Source organism: Neoarius graeffei, chromosome 11, assembly GCF_027579695.1.
Source record: "Neoarius graeffei isolate fNeoGra1 chromosome 11, fNeoGra1.pri, whole genome shotgun sequence".
Classification (NCBI taxonomy): domain Eukaryota; kingdom Metazoa; phylum Chordata; class Actinopteri; order Siluriformes; family Ariidae; genus Neoarius; species Neoarius graeffei.
In genome coordinates, this window is record NC_083579.1 from 60,963,800 (window position 1) to 60,980,960 (window position 17,161).

At 40.1% G+C, this 17,161-nt stretch overlaps 1 protein-coding gene across 7 annotated transcripts in view; it reads left to right on the plus strand.

Annotated features, from left to right (window-relative positions):
• syne1b (spectrin repeat containing, nuclear envelope 1b) overlaps positions 1-17,161 on the plus strand; it is a 140,832-nt gene that overhangs the window by 71,858 nt on the left and 51,813 nt on the right. For 6 of the 7 annotated variants that reach the window (XM_060934445.1, XM_060934448.1, XM_060934446.1 and 3 more), the window contains 19 exons: positions 85-221; positions 372-549; positions 4,112-4,294; positions 4,465-4,608; positions 6,415-6,579; positions 6,680-6,852; positions 7,046-7,199; positions 9,364-9,507; positions 9,602-9,766; positions 11,325-11,642; positions 11,751-11,906; positions 13,597-13,767; positions 13,881-14,207; positions 14,333-14,485; positions 14,594-14,761; positions 15,256-15,432; positions 16,392-16,538; positions 16,641-16,766; positions 16,875-17,051. In XM_060934445.1, the coding sequence (XP_060790428.1) occupies positions 85-221; positions 372-549; positions 4,112-4,294; positions 4,465-4,608; positions 6,415-6,579; positions 6,680-6,852; positions 7,046-7,199; positions 9,364-9,507; positions 9,602-9,766; positions 11,325-11,642; positions 11,751-11,906; positions 13,597-13,767; positions 13,881-14,207; positions 14,333-14,485; positions 14,594-14,761; positions 15,256-15,432; positions 16,392-16,538; positions 16,641-16,766; positions 16,875-17,051 (3,363 nt within the window). Of the gene's footprint in view, positions 1-84; positions 222-371; positions 550-4,111; positions 4,295-4,464; positions 4,609-5,827; positions 5,984-6,414; positions 6,580-6,679; positions 6,853-7,045; positions 7,200-9,363; positions 9,508-9,601; positions 9,767-11,324; positions 11,643-11,750; positions 11,907-13,596; positions 13,768-13,880; positions 14,208-14,332; positions 14,486-14,593; positions 14,762-15,255; positions 15,433-16,391; positions 16,539-16,640; positions 16,767-16,874; positions 17,052-17,161 lie in introns of all 7 variants that reach the window. The other variant, XM_060934453.1, reaches the window with a different exon arrangement.

Genomic DNA, 17,161 nt, shown 5'->3' on the forward strand with positions numbered 1-17,161 from the left:
TAGCACTATCATGGTCAGCGATTGAGTCACTTCATCTTGCCTCGTATAAATTATAATCAAAACTTTCATGTTACTATAAATTAGGACACCTTGGAAGCATTACTCAATGCGGAACCCATGTCAGATAATCTGAAGTCACAGCTGAATGACCTCTGCCGTTTCTCCAGAGACCTGGGAACACAATCCACAAGGGTATCCACCCTCATCAAAGAGTACAACAGGTGAGCAGTTTAATAAAGCCTTATAAAGGTTTAGGTTTATGATGATATAAAACATGATGGTAAAATTCAGACAGTTCCTGCTATATCTTAAACCTGTGGAAAGCCACATATTGGCTGGTACACAGTTAGCGCTTTCTTTTTCTGCTGCAGCCTCAGTCTGCACATCTCTCGGGAGTGCCAAAGAAAAGAGAAGCTGCTGGAGCAAAAGTTCCGTGCTGCTTTCCGAGAGTTTCAACAGTGGCTAGTTAATGCTAAAATTAATACAGCCAAGTGTTTTGATGCCCCTCAAAATCTCAGCGAAGCTTCATCTAGTCTTCAGAAGATCCAGGTACTGTATGCTGTATTTACTGTGTGTGTCTATCTATCTACAGTGGTGCTTGAAAGTTTGTGAACCCTTTAGAATTTTCTATATTTCTGCATAAATATGACCTAAAACATCATCAGATTTCCACACAAGTCCTAAACGTAGATAAAGAGAACCCACTTAAACAAATGAGACAAAAATATTATACTTGGTCATTTACTTATTGAGGAAATGATCCAATATTACATATCTGTGAGTGGCAAAAGTATGTGAACCCCTAGGATTAGCAGTTAATTTGAAGGTGAAATTAGAGTCAGGTGTTTTCAATCAGTGGGATGACAATCAGGTGTGAGTGGGCACCCTGTTTTATTTAAAGAACAGGGATCTATCAACATCTGATCTTCACAACACATGTTTGTGGAAGTGTATCATGCCACGAACAAAGGAGATTTCTGAGGACCTCAGAAAAAGCGTTGTTGATGCTCATCAGGCTGGAAAAGGTTACAAAACCATCTCTAAACAGTTTGGACTCCACCCATCCACAGTCAGACACATTGTGAACAAATGGAGGAAATTCAAGACCATTGTTACCCTCCCCAGGAGTGGTCGACCAACAAAGATCACTCCAAGAACAAGGCGTGTAATAGTCGGCGAGGTCACAAAGGACCCCAGGGTAACTTCTAAGCAACTGAAGGCCTCTCTCACATTGGCTAATGTTAATGTTCATGAGTCCACCATCAGGAGAACACTGAACAACAATGGTGTGCATGGCAGGGTTGCAAGGAGAAAGTCACTGCTCTCCAAAAAGAACATTGCTGCTCGTCTGTAGTTTGCTAAAGATCACGTGGACAAGCCAGAAGGCTATTGAAAATGTTTTGTGGACAGATGAGACCAAAATAGAACTTTTTGGTTTAAATGAGAAGCGTTATGTTTGGAGAAAGGAAAAACACTGCATTCCAGCATAAGAACCTTATCCCATCTGTGAAACATGGTGGTGGTAGTATCATGGTTTGGGCCTGTTTTGCTGCATCTGGGCCAGGACAGCTTGCCATCATTGCTGGAACAATGAATTCTGAATTATACCAGTGAATTCTAAAGGAAAATGTCAGGACATCTGTCCATCTCAAGAGAAGGTGGGTCATGCAGCAAGACAACGACCCTAAGCACACAAGTCGTTCTACCAAAGAATGGTTAAAGAAGAATAAAGTTAATGTTTTGGAATGGCCAAGTCAAAGTCCTGACCTTAATCCAATCGAAATGTTGTGGAAGGACCTGAAGCGAGCAGTTCATGTGAGGAAACCTACCAACATCCCAGAGTTGAAGCTGTTCTGTATGGAGGAATGGGCTAAAATTCCTCCAAGCCGGTGTGCAGGACTGATCAACAGTTACCGCAAACGTTTAGTTGCAGTTATTGCTGCACAAGGGGGTCACACCAGATACTGAAAGCAAAGGTTCACATACTTTTGCCACTCACAGATATATAATATTGGATCATTTTCCTCAATAAATAAATGACCAAGTATAATATTTTTGCCTCATTTGTTTGACTGGGTTCTCTTTATCTACTTTTAGGACTTGTGTGAAAATCTGATGATGTTTTCGGTCATATTTATGCAGAAATATAGAAAATTCTAAAGGGTTCACAAACTTTCAAGCACCACTCTATCTATCTATCTATCTATCTATCTATCTATCTATCTATCTATCTATCTATCTATCTATCTATAGATACCGTAGATAGATGGACAAGAATGTTTTACTGGGAAATATGCCACTTGTGGGCGGCACGGTAGTGTAGTAGTTAGTGCTGTCGCCTCACAGCAAGAAGGTCCGGGTTCGAGCCCCGTGGCCAGCGAGGGCCTTTCTGTGCATAGTTTGCATATTCTCCACGTGTCTGCGTGGGTTTCCTCCGGGTGCTCCGGTTTCCCCCACAGTCCAAAGACATGCAGGTTAGGTTAACTGGTGACTCTAAATTGACCGTAGGTGTGAATGTGAGTGTGAATGGTTGTCTGTGTCTATGTGTCAGCCCTGTGATGACCTGGCGACTTGTCCAGGGTGTACCCCGCCTTTCGCCCGTAGTCAGCTGGGATAGGCTCCAGCTTGCCCACGACCCTGTAGAACAGGATAAAGTGGCTTGAGATAATGAGATGAGATGAGAATATGCCACTTGTATTTTTCATACAAGCTACATCCGGGACATGGTGAACCAAAACTGTGACATAAATAGAGGCTATTACTGTCAGTCCTGCGCGCTGTGGCGCGTGCACCTGAAGGCACGCCTCGGGCTGCACGCACGCCGAGTGAGCTCCAGCACACGTGCCATGAACAAGGTGCACCTGTTCTCAATTAGTGAACTAAGTGTTGGGCTACTTAAGGACTGCGCTGATGCTAAGACATTGTGAAGCATTACCCCACATTCAGTGCGCATTACAGTACTGAGCCTTGTTTCCCGTGTTTGTGGTTTTCCTGGTTTCTCGACTCCTGTTCCTGGTTCTAGTTCTCGTTCTCGTTTTACCTCTGACATCCTGTTTGTGCCTCGACCGATCCTTTGCCTGTTTTCTTGTTTATGACCTTGCTTGCTGATTTAGACTGTTTGCTTTGCTTTAGTGTGTGTTTGATGCACTTCATGTGTAATATATATATATATATATATATATATATATATATATATATATATTATATATATATATATCTCACACTGTATTATAATAAACAGTTCTGCACATACATCTGCCTCTCTCGTGTATTTGACAATTACATGGTTCTGTGAAGATATGCAGTTTCTCTCTCTCTCTCTCTCTCTCTCTCTCTCTGTGTGTGTATATATATATATATATATATATATATATATATATATATATATATATATACACACACACACACACAAAGAGAGAGAGAGAGGATATTACAAGGTGGCATGAAGATATGAAGTTTATCTTCGAGTGGTGAATATATTCACGAATGAGCAAAGCGAACAAGTAAAAATATTTCCAGCACGTGAACATAAACTTCATATCTTCATGCCACCTTGCAATGTTCTATTTACTATATAAACACATCCACAAAAAAAAAAGCAAGTTAATCAAAAGAATTTCAATTTTGAACCGGTTTGCCATTTTGACAACGCGCGTCTAGTTAGTGGGAAAACACTGGGAGTGACGTCATCGGAGTGAAATATCAGAAAATATGTCACTCAGGTCCCTGATGTATTTCATATTAAAAAAGTGAGTTTTTCAACATGAGAAAAACCAACGTGTGATGTTTTTTTTATTATATAGACACATTCACAAACAAAAAGTACCCAAATTTATCAAAACAATTCATTGATTTCCTCGCGAATGACATACAGAGATTTATGTCACTGTTTTGAATCTCCATGTCCCAGATGTAGCTCTTATGAAAAATATGAGTGGTGTATTTCCCAGTAAAACACTTGTTTCCATGTGTGTGTGTATATAAAACGAAATTTTGTTGTAGTCTTTTTTAAAGTGATGGTTATGTATTACTAATTACTACAGTGTCCTATATAGAGTTAGTAAGCCACCATAGAGAATTACAATAACGGATTTGTTCTTGTGATGTGCAGGACTTCCTGAGTGACAGAGAGCAAGGGCATGGTAAGCTGAATGCATTGGCTGCTAGTGGAGACCTGCTGATCAGCATAGCTCCTAAAGAGCAAGTGAATACAGTCCGAGCTAAAGTGAGCAGTGCCAGGGAGGACTGGAAGTCGCTTCTGACAAACCTGCACCAGAGAGAGACTGCTTTACAAGTATAGCTTCTTAAATGTTACTTCCCAACTAGTCATTCTGTTCTAAAATCATACATTTTTTCGTGTTTTGACAATAAGAAATATGTACAGTGTTATAGAATATCCGCTGGGACATGTTATCAATAAGTTAGATTTACCTAAACAAGTCAGTACTGTGTATTTTGTGGCAGAACCTGCAAGCACAGATGAGGGACTTTGAGTCCAGTGTGGAGCCACTGCAGGATTGGCTGAACCAGACAGAGCTGACAGTGCAGGAAAGCAGTAGCCGTCTGTATGACCTCCCAGCCAAGAAACACGAGCTTCACAAACTCCAGGTACAGTATACCATATTGTATGTGAGACTGCCATGATGACACAAATGCAAAAATAGCAACACATCTGTCACTGGTGAGTGTAATCAGTGCTCTCCCATCCTCATTCAGTTTTCAGTCTTTTTTTTTTTAACATTTAGTCAGTATATACGGTACTCATCTTCAGCACCACCCAACTGTTGCTTTCATTCTACTTAAAGCATACACTACCGTTCAAAAGTTTGGGGTCACTTTGAAATGTCCTTATTTTTGAAAGAAAAGCACTGTTCTTTTCAATGAAGATCACTTTAAACTAATCAGAAATCCACTCTATACATTGCTAATGTGGTAAATGACTATTCTAGCTGCAAATGTCTGGTTTTTGGTGCAATATCTCCATAGGTGTATAGAGGCCCATTTCCAGCAACTCTCACTCCAGTGTTCTAATGGTACAATGTGTTTGCTCATTGCCTCAGAAGGCTAATGGATGATTAGAAAACCCTTGTACAATCATGTTAGCACAGCTGAAAACAGTTGAGCTCTTTAGAGAAGCTATAAAACTGACCTTCCTTTAAGCAGATTGAGTTTCTGGAGCATCACATTTGTGGGGTCGATTAAATGCTCAAAATGGCCAGAAAAATGTCTTGACTATATTTTCTATTCATTTTACAACTTATGGTGGTAAATTAAAGTGTGACTTTTCATGGAAAACACAAAATTGTCTGGGTGACCCCAAACTTTTGAACGGTAGTGTACCTGGGCCTAGCTTGTTTTTAAGGGCATTTCTGCCTATTCTCTAAACTAGCAGTGGCTTTTATCAGGTTCAATTCTTATACAAGCCTTGTTGGAAGCTTGCGCTTATTTACTATAAGCAGTATGTAGTTATGGTCCATTTCATCAGCTGATCAAAATCATTGTGTATACTTTAAGGCCATAGGTTAGAAATATTTTTTCTCATCTATATGCAGATATATAGAGAGAAATTTTACAGATATACTGCATTTCATAGCTGACGCATCATACGAACACTGCTTTTCATTTGCTTAACCTCAGCTTTGCCTCATGCTTTAATTGATTGCAAGCTCTGTGTCATTTTGGCTCAATGTTTGTCTAATGTTAACAACATCAATCTTTTCAGCCTGCTTCCATGTAGCCATCTTAACCCTTCAGTCGTACTAATGGAGGTAAACAGCACTTGTGTCCTAAGCTGCATGCTTGTGCTAATGTGCCTGTGCGTTCACAGTCTGTGCTTGAGGAGTTGGCCTCTCAGGAGGCTCAGCTGAGCAGGCTGAGAGAGAAGGCCCAGCAGCTCTGGGACAGGCACACGACCGGAAAGGGCTTTGTGCATCGTGTTTCGCAGCTGTCTGCTCAATACCTAGCTTTAAGCAACCAGACCAAGGTAACTTCTGCCTGCCTACTGCCAGTCTGACCTCAGTGCTTCCTGGCAGGATAGACTCTTATATTGTGTCCAAGTTGAAGAAGATCTCAAGTTGAGATTAAATAGGTACTGGCATGTGCAGATAGTAGTAGCAGGTTGCATTTTGCATACATTATAGTTATATAGCTGTAGCCCGAAAACAACATGATCTTGTCTTTCTCCTGTGAATGTGCATTGTGCATGAATAGGGTGAAGCAAACCTGGATCACTCATAACTAATTAACAAAGACAACTCACAGTGATTATAATTTTAACATATGGAACTGGTGATCCTCTTAACACGTTTAACATTTTTAAAGATAATTGGAAAATTGTTAACAGTCAAATAAGCGATTAGAAACCAACATTATATGATTTGTTGCTGATGAATGTGATTTTTACTGTAATACTAGGAAAAAGCTTCCAGAATTGAGAGGATTGTGTCCGAGCACCAGCTTTTCTCTCAGGGTCTGAAGGAGCTGCAGAACTGGGTGGCAGACACCAGTCATATGCTGCAGACTTATTGCACTCCAACAGCAGATAAAAATGTTCTGGACAGCAGGATGATTAAACTTGAGGTGCACTAATAAAAGTTTTATCATTTTGATTGCCGTTTGCTTGCTTACCAGCAAAAATGACTTATATAGTGACTAAGGATTTGTTTGGGTGTTATTTCAGGCCCTGCTTACAGCTCGCCAGGAAAAGGAGATTCAGCTGAAAATGTTGGTCACTCGGGGTGAGTCTGTGCGGAGGAACACATCAACTGAGGGGGTTCCTCTGATCTGCAAGCAGATTGAAGATCTGAAGGACTCCTGGGACAGCCTGCTTTCTGCAGCCATTCAATGCAAGAGGTATGCCTACTGTTCTCCCTTTTAATCAGCCTAATCAAAGACTAATCAGAGAATTTCCATTCTTTTGAGAAAAAAAGTAATTATACATCAGGGCTTCACTAGATAACTGAAGCAGCTTTTAATACTTGCTTTTTTTAATAAGATGTCTGTGAGTGAATGTGCTGTTGGTTGTAACTTGTCTGTGACCCCACAGCCAGCTGGAGGGCGCTCTCTCACAATGGACCAGTTATCAAGAAGATGTGCATCAGTTTGTGAGCTGGATTGAGAGTGTGGAAGAAAGTCTCAACTCCAAAGACAAGCAGTACTCTGAGATGAGAGATAAAGCTGCCAATCTAGCAAAGGCCAAGGTATTGTTGTTATTTCATTGCATGTACATTGCACCAGATGCAATATCTTACAAATTAAAATGATCATAAGATGCACATCAGCAGCAATCAATTACCTGTAATCAGCTTTAACAGTTTCACCTTATATTTTTACGACTTAGACTTTAAATAGTAAAAGTCAAGAGATAATTAGGAATCACCGCTGATATGAATTCTGAAAAAAATCTGTACAAACACCCCCCCACCCCCACATATACAGGTAATCGTCGACTTACGACTGCGTTTGGTTACAACTGACCGGTCGTAAACCGATCTGGTCATAAGTCGGCCTATGTTAAATGAACGTAAGTATATTGTGATGTGTAATGATATTGTAATCATCTTAAAGTCTTATTTTATCAACATTTTCTTATTTCATTACCTTGGCTCATTATTTGGTTTAAGTGGAACACTGCATGTTCAGGGGTGAAAGTAACTTTTATTTCTTGCCGGTATATTATTTTGAGCCAAAGTGCACGTGTGCAGTGCGCGCCGAAAAATACACCTAATTATTTATTATTGTCTACTTATCAAGCATTCACTAGGACTTCTAATCACTCAGTAGTACTAGTATAGTACTTTTTTATCACACTATCACTCTTTCATCCACCTGTATCAGTTTTTGATTATAAATAAATTGCAAACACATCATTTCAACAACACAGTTGTTTTAATTACATTTTTTTTTGCTGAACAGTTGAAAACTAACTTTTCATTTTGGACATTGGACACAGAACAGTGTAACAGAACAGAAAAGTGAAAGTTACTTTGATTACCAGCTGCGCACGTTATAGCACAAGATCTGGTTAAGCCGTATGCGCACTGTAGCTCGCTTGTTGTTTGTCCAGCGAAACACTGCACATATAATAGAAGAGGCTGGATGCAGTGTTACCAGATTGGGCGGTTTTAAGTGCATTTTGGCGGGTTTTGAACATATTTTGGGCTGGAAACCGTCAGCAGTATCTGGCAAAACTGGCTGGATGCTGGGCGCTGCCGGGAGTTGGGGCAGAAACTGTCGTACGCTCAGCTAGCTCAGCTGGGAAACACTTGCCAGTCATAACCAGATGGTTGTAAAGTCGATCGGTCGTAAGTCGCATAGGTCGTAAGTCGATGACTACCTGTGTGTATATATATATATATATATATATATATATATATATATATATATATATATATATATATACACATTCACTGGATATGAGCAATCGCGCACTCTGATTGGCTACTCTACTACTAGGTTATCAGCTCATATACCGTGAGAAGAGATAAACCAAATGGCAGAGCATTTGCTGAACCAGCTGAGGGCAAAATAAAAACTCTACTCAAAAACAAAATCCCCCAGAATACAAAAAAGGCAACAAAATATGGAATGAAAGTATTTGATGATAAGAATGTATCTTTTTTTTTCAAGAATTATCACATTTTTCACAAAATGCTACTGTCATTTCGCCAGTTTGTTTACATTCTAAGCCGAAATGATTTTGTCGGATGTTTTGTATAAAGTTTTTATTTATCGAATTTGCAAAAAATAAAAATGCTCTGTTTCTCAAAATCCAGTGAATGTGGATATCTCCCTCATTATCTCTAGCCGCTTTATTTGGAAAGTGAAGTAATATACATTTTCAATACAAAGTTGTCTCATCTCATTTCATCATCTCTAGCCGCTTTATCCTGTTCTACAGGGTCGCAGGCAAGCTGGAGCCTATCCCAGCTGACTACGGGCGAAAGGCGGGGTACACCCTGGACAAGTCGCCAGGTCATCACAGGGCTGACACATCGACACAGACAACCATTCACACTCACATTCACACCTACGGTCAATTTAGAGTCACCAGTTAACCTAACCTGCATGTCTTTGGACTGTGGGGGAAACCGGAGCACCCGGAGGAAACCCACGCGGACATGGGGAGAACATGCAAACTCTGCACAGAAAGGCCCTCGCCGGCCACGGGGCTCGAACCCGGACCTTCTTGCTGTGAGGCGACAGCGCTAACCACTACATCACCGTGTCGCCCCTGAATGTGGATATAATAAACAATTATTCCACTCAATCTCATCGTACATGGCTTATAGCTAACTCGGCTATCAGCTCATGTACAACTCAATTTCATAGAATGAGATGTATATAATTCTGATTTTATTGCAGTTGCTATGTGAAGAAGTGCTGAGCCACAGTTCTGTCCTGGACACCATTTCTCTGAAAGGGTCCAATATGGCTGAGCACTATGTCACCCAGCTAGAGATTCAAGACTTGCAAGAGCGGTACAAAAGCATTAAAGACAAGGCCCAGGTACATTCCTAAGCACAGCTCTCAATCCCAAAATAAGATGCATCATTGCCTGATAAAGGATTAATGAGAAAAGTATGGTCTTCTCTTTATTCAGGCTGGAGTGGGAAAAGCAGAGGAGCTGCTGATAGCTCATCAGGATTACCAGAACAAGCTGCATGAGTTTAAAGACTGGTTGGAGCAGCATCAGGAAAAACTGAGTTGCTACACCCAGCTAGAGGGAGATGTTGATACCCTGGAGGAAACTCTACAGAAACTGCAAGTGAGAACAATAAAGCATGCCATTTCTCTCTTGGCTCACCTAATGGCACATTAATAGCACCTATTTTAATTATGACATAATTAAACAATAAATGCACACAGGCAGATGCTTGGTAGAAGAGAGCAGGAAGATGGGACGGGGAGACTTGGGACAGTTTTATATTTCCATAAATTAATTTTAACCTGTGAGGTTTTAGATTACATCAAAAGTTAGATGTTGCACCTTAGAGAAACCTACTTCCTTTGGAACCATGAAGCTGGACACTACAGCAAGGTATATGCAGTTAAATATTTTTGTCAACCAAAACTTGCATTTTTGATTTCACAATCCACCTCCATTCTGTGGTGTAATGTATGCTGGTGAATTTGGGATTAGTTAGGAATAAAAGTATGTAGCCTAGAGTTACCATTTTTTATTATTATTATTATTATTATTATTATTATTATTATTATTATTATTATTATTTATTAAACTTAAATTCGGGGGGGGGGGGACATTTAAGGATTTTTTTTTTTTCAAAATGGCCAGATGGAGAGAGTTGGGACAGTTCATGTTACAGGTTTTTTCTTGTGGTTTGCAAATATAAAATTGTTTAAAAATTTTTGTTAAAAATGTGGGCGTGTACCTACATGAGGATTAAGTTTATTTCATTCCTTCTTGAGAATGGAACTGTTTTGTCTCATCAGGTTTGGGGTCAACTGACATTTTTCTATATCTGTACCAGCATTGTGTGCTAATACAGTTCATATGTCACAAGTTTTGATAATAAATAAAAATTAAACATGTAGGCCTAGGTATTTTACTTTTGGTCCATGTCTCCACACCATGTCCCAAGTCTCCCAGCATAATGTCCCATTTCTCCCTCATGTCTCCCTGCAAAAAATAATGACAGAAAATGTGAAGCCTGAAGGCCAGTATATGTGACAAGCTGAGAAACTAACGTTGTGGCAAAAGGGTATAGTAAATGCTCTCTAATGCAATATAAATGTGACGCTACCTGCAAGAATTTCACTCAGTCTATGAAAGCTGAAAACTTGTCCCAAGTCTCTTTGCTCTCACCTATATATTATACTCTGATCAGGCATAACATTAAAACCACTGACAGGTGAAATGAATAACACTGATTATCTTTTTACAATTGCACGTCAAAGGGTAGGCAGCAAGTGAACAATCAGTGTTCAAAGTTGATGTGTTGGAAGCAGGAAAAATGGGCAAGCGTAAGGATCTGAGCGACTTTGACAAGGTCAAAATGGGTAGACGACTGGGTTAGAGCATCTCCAAAATGGCAGGTCTTGTTTGGTGTTCCCAGTATGCAGTGGTGGCACTCCTTCAGAAGTCTTGTGAAGTCCATGCCTCAATGGGTCAGAGCTGTTTTGGCAGCACAGGGGGCACCTACACAATATTAGGCAGGTGGTTTTAATGTTATGACTGATCAGTGTATATTTTATAAGGCTTTTTGGCAGACATTATTATACTGCATTACAGAAACCCAGACAACTGTGTTACTGTAATAGAATCTCTCACTAATTATGAATCTGATATGCTTGACCATCTGTAGGAACTGCAAGTGCGATGCACACAGGGACAGGCTCTGCTAAACGTAGTGCTAGTGAGTCGAGAGCAAGTTATTCCATGGGGAATACCCCAGTTAGAGGACCGTACCCTGGAGACAGTGCAGCAGGAGTGGGGCTCTTACCAGACCCGGCTGTCTGAAACGAGATCTCAGCTAAACAGCGCCATAGCCAAGCTGCGTCAGATGGAGCAGAAGTTCCAGCGCCTTGATAACTGGTTGAAAGGAATGGAGAATAAAGGCCAGCTGCACAGTTGCAGGCGTTCTGATAAAGCCACCAAGGAGGCCCAGCTAGAGCTGCTGAAGGTGTGTGGAGGAACACTGCCTTTTAATGATGCTGATGGATTTGGACTTTGTTAAATATTAATTTTGTCTACATTTTACCAGTGCCCTTGTGTTTCTTGTGTTGTACAGGGATGGCATGAGGAAGTCTTGGCCTACCAGGAGGAAATAGAGGGCTTAAGTACCCTGGCCCAGCAGGTCTTAGAAGAAACACACATTAGCAGTCGTGTCAGTACTAGGGCTACACAACTTACCTCACGCTACCATGCCCTGTTACTGCACTTGCTGGTAAGGTATATGCACCCACATGTACAGTGGTGCTTGAAAGTTTGTGAACCCTTTAGAATTTTCTATATTTCTGCATAAATATGACCTAAAACATCATCAGATTTTCACACAAGTCCTAAAAGTAGATAAAGAGAACCCAGTTAAACAAATGAGACAAAAACATTATACTTGGTCATTTAGTTATTGAGGAAAATGATCCAATATTACATATCTGTGAGTGGCAAAAGTATGTGAACCTCTAGGATTAGCAGTTAATCTGAAGGTGAAATTAGAGTCAGTTGTTTTCAATCAATGGGATGACAATCAGGTGTGAGTGGGCACTCTGTTTTATTTAAAGAACAGGGATCTATCAAAGTCTGATCTTCACAACACATGTTTGTGGAAGAGTATCATGGCATGAACAAAGGAGATTTCTGAGGACCTCAGAAAAAGTGTTGTTGATGCTCATCAGGCTGGAAAAGGTTACAAAACCATCTCTAAAGAGTTTGGACTCCACCAATCCACAGTCAGACAGATTGTGTACAAATGGAGGAAATTCAAGACCATTGTTACCCTCCCCAGGAGTGGTCGGCCAACAAAGATCACGCCAAGAACAAGGCGTGAAATAGTCTGCGAGGTCACAAAGGACCCCAGGGTAACTTCTAAGCAACTGAAGGCCTCTCTCACATTAGCTAATGTTCATGAGCCCACCATGAGGAGAACACTGAACAACAATGGTGTGCATGGCAGAGTTGCAAGGAGAAAGCCACTGCTCCCCAAAAAGAACATTGCTGCTCGTCTGCAGTTTGCTAAAGATCATGTGAACAAGCCAGAAGGCTATTGGAAAAATGTTTTGTGGACGAAGGAGACCAAAATAGAACTTTTTGGTTTAAATGAGAAGCGTTATGTTTGGAGAAAGGAAAAACACTGCATTCCAGCATAAGAACCTTATCCCATCTGTGAAACATGGTGGTGGTAGTATCATTGTTCGGGCCTGTTTTGCTGCATCTGGGCCAGGACGGCTTGCCATCAGTAATGGAACAATGAATTCTGAATTATACCAGCCAATTCTAAAGGAAAATGTCAGGACATCTATCCATGAACTGAATCTCAAGAGAAGGTGGGTCATGCAGCAAGACAATGACCCTCAGCACACAAGTTGTTCTACCAAAGAATGGTTAAAGAAGAATAAAGTTAATGTTTTGGAATGGCCAAGTCAGAGTCCTGACCTTAATCCAATCGAAATGTTGTGGAAGGACCTGAAGCGAGCAGTTCATGTGAGGAAACCCACCAACATCCCAGAGTTGAAGGTGTTCTATACAGAGGAATGGGCTAAAATTCCTCCAAGCCGGTGTGCAGGACTGATCAACAGTTACCGCAAACATTTAGTTACAGTTATTGCTGCACAAGGGGGTCACACCAGATACTGAAAGCAAAGGTTCACATACATTTGTCACTCACAGATATGTAATATTGGATTAGTTTCCTCAATAAATAAATGACCAAGTATAATATTTTGTCTCATTTGTTTAACTGGGTTCTCTTTATCTACTTTTAGGACTTGTGTGAAAATCTGATGATGTTTTAGGTCATATTTATGCAGAAATATAGAAAATTCTCAAGGGTTCACAAACTTTCAAGCACCACTGTATGCACATACACATGCAGTACACACAGTATAGTTCATATGACTCTGAATTTTGTCATATAGGAGACAATCAAACAACTTAAAGTGGAGGTGACTGGCATTGAAGAAGCCCATAGCATCTTCAGTACTTTTTCTGACTGGCTGAACACAGCACAGAAGAACTTTAGCAGTGTGGCCATTAGCATTGATGCTATTGATTGTGTTGCCATGGAGAAGAAAATGAAAAAGCTTGAGGTACGGCAATAAGACAAGCATTTTCAATCCTGTGGTAGCTTGGTTATAGCAGAGATTTCCGGCTTTCACTATACATATTCTTAATTATCTCATCCTTTATTCTGATAACTCAGGCTCTGCAGGGTGACATGGAGACGGGGCATACTTTCCTAAAGACTGTGCGGGAGAAGACAGAGCGAGCTGCGGCATTCCTGGAGGAGTCAGAGGCCGAACAACTAAAAGAGGAGATAAATGGTCATCTCTCCCAACTGGAGAAGTTAATGGGAGCTCTGCGGGCTGAGCTCAGTGCCCAGGAGAAGTGTATTCAGCTGTCTAAAGACTTTATAGACAAGTATAAGGCACAGACCCAGTGGCTTAATGAGATGAAATCCCTTCTGGTCTCCTCTGTGGAACTTAAAGCTGAACTTTACCAAAAAAAGGCCCAGTTAGCCAAATACAAAGTGCGTTTGCTTGTGCTTTATATATCATATGTAATTTTTGCATTCAGCCTGTAGACGGGGATTGGGAAACACCCACATTCTTTTTGAACAGTACATTCTTTTTATGTGTTTTTATTTCCCAATAGACAATCCAACAAACTATGCAATCTCATGAGTCATCTGTGAAGTCTGTCATCGAGAAAGGAGAAGCTCTGCTTGAAATTGTACACGATCCCACTATCAGGGAGAATATGACCAAGCTGCAAAATGATTATCAAGAACTATGCAACAAAGCCAAGGTAGTTCCCAGAAAAGGCCTAAATGTCTGAGCTTCAAATGTTTCTAAGATAAACATAAATAAAGAAAAGAAAAAAGCGAACGAAATGTACATGTTGTTTTGTTTCCAGGCCCATGTGCAGAAATTGGCAGAGGGGGTGAAAGAGCATGAAGACTATAACGGTGAACTACAGGAAGTGGAGAAATGGCTGCTACAGATGTCTAGTAGACTGGTTACCTCTGATTCTATGCAAAGTGGCAATCTAGAGATGGCCACACAGCAGCTGGCGCGACACAAGGTATGTTTTGTTTTGGGTTTTTTTGTTTTTTAACTATACTGTGATTGATTACATACTGGCAAATACTTTTTGTGCACAGATACTGGTTATGACCCTCAGCATAGGTTTGATGTCAATTATATACTGCACAGCAATTGGCAGTCATGCACTGAAATAGCAACCTAGATGTAAATATTAGTGTTTTCTAAATTTGTAAAAATCAAATACATACAACTTGTTTTTTTTTCTTACAATTAGTAAGAAATTTCCCCATTGGGGAATCAGGAAATCAGGAAATTTCCCCATTGTGGGACAATAAAGGTCTACTTTATCTGGTCTTCTTATCTTAGTTTTGGCTAAGGAAAAAATAGTAACATAATAAACATACATCGTATTGAGATAAATGATTGCAAACTATGTAGAAAATGGGTATGAGTTGTAGTCTTCTGCAAGTTTTTCCACTGCTGTATACAGAATTATTACTGTAAAGGTGACTGTGCAGTATTTTTTTCTAGGCCATAATGGAGGAGATAGCCAGCTTTGAAGAGTGTTTGACACGTTTGAAGGAAAAGGGAGATGTTCTTGTCAGTCATTGTTCAGAGCAAGTTCAGGCCAAGGTTAGCCAGCAGTTTCTGGCTCACCAACAAGGAACCAAAGACAGCTATTCAGCTATCTGCAGCACAGCACAACGGGTTAGTATCTCTATCCTTTCTGTCTTTTTTTACGCTAGGGATGCACCTACCACATTTACTTCAATTTTTATTACGTGTGTCCAGATCGTTTAAAAAGGGATGATTTACAGTACAGATTTTGATATGTCTAAACCAAATGAAAACTTTATATACTAATAGCAGCTGTCATACTCAAAAATAAAGTTTTTTTTGAACTACCGAGAGATGTATGTTACCCACGGAGATAGAAAGACACCAAAAAAAAAATTCTTTAAAGAGAGCTGACCTGTGTCAAACAACGCACACTTTATTTAAATAATATTGGCTGGCGTTGAGTGGTATATCAGATATATGCTATTCAGCTAGCATGATATTGAACAAATCGAAGACAAGTTCAATATCATGCTAGCTGAATGGAATATATCTGATATACCATGAAAACCCCCCAGCCAATATTATTATTATTATTATTATTATTATTATTATTATTATTATATTGTACATACACATTCCTTTCGGGTGTTCAATGCGTCTTTCTCTTTCAAAATTCTCTCAAAATCTTCCATATTTAACAACGCAAACCTGGCGGCCATGTTTATTTACAAATTGTCACGGTTGCTCGCTAACGCGGAAGTTTTACGTCTCCGACGTGCGATGCCATGTTGTGTTGACAATGTACAATATCATAAACCATATTCAACTCTCATTCTCCGTTGGGTAGAGTGACGTAATACACGTAGAATAAGTGATATGCTAACAATATTGCATGCTATCGAACCAAATGAATGAAACCCATTTGAAGGGAATAGAATACATGTTTTTATTCCACCAAAAAAGTGTCCTGTATTTATAATAATTGTATTTATTGAATGAGGGGGCCTTTATTACTTTCTTACACTGTATATAAATCTGATACATATACAAATAACTATTACAAGTATATGTACCTTTTTTTAAACACTGAGCCTGTGCCACATCAGGTGTATCAGAGTCTTGATCGGGAACTACAGAAGCATGTTAGCAACCAGGACACGCTACAGCAGTGTGAGACTTGGCTCTCCACTGTCCAAGAGGAAATACAGCGACATTCAGAGACCCCTTTTGGTCTTCAAGAGGCACTCAAACAGGTTAGTGAAAGACCAGATAGACTGTTCACACCAGACTGCACTTTTCTTAAATGCTTGACTACTCCTTTTTCTTATACTTTTTTCACATACTGTTGTTTGCAGGTGAAGCATTTAAGGGCTCTGCAGGAGCAGGCCAGCACCTATCTTGATCTGGTTTGCTCAGTGTGTGATTTATCTGATGAAGCAGTCCGAGCCACAGCTACTAAGATCCAGCAGATCAAAACCATGGTGAGTTTGGTAACTTACTTTAAATGTTTTGTAACTTCATCTAATCAACTTTTATAATTATCTCATATTGCTACTGCTGTTGTGGCGTTTCTTACTGCAATGCTATAGTTTGAAGAGATGATAACCAGAGCTCAACAGCTGTCAGACAGCTGGAGGGAAGTTAAGGAACAGAAGCAGGAACTGTCTACACTATTCCAGGATTTGGAACAGCAACTGCATAGTCTTTCTAGGAGACCTGCTGAACTGGAGCCAAAGATTGCTCTGAACATGCTGGATCAAGCCAAAGTAAGAGCTGCAATTTTTACGATTCTAACATTCTGCCGAAACAACCAGAATTATGCTTCTGTCAAAATACTTCCAAGCTGGGCTGTATGTGATTGAATTTAATATTACAT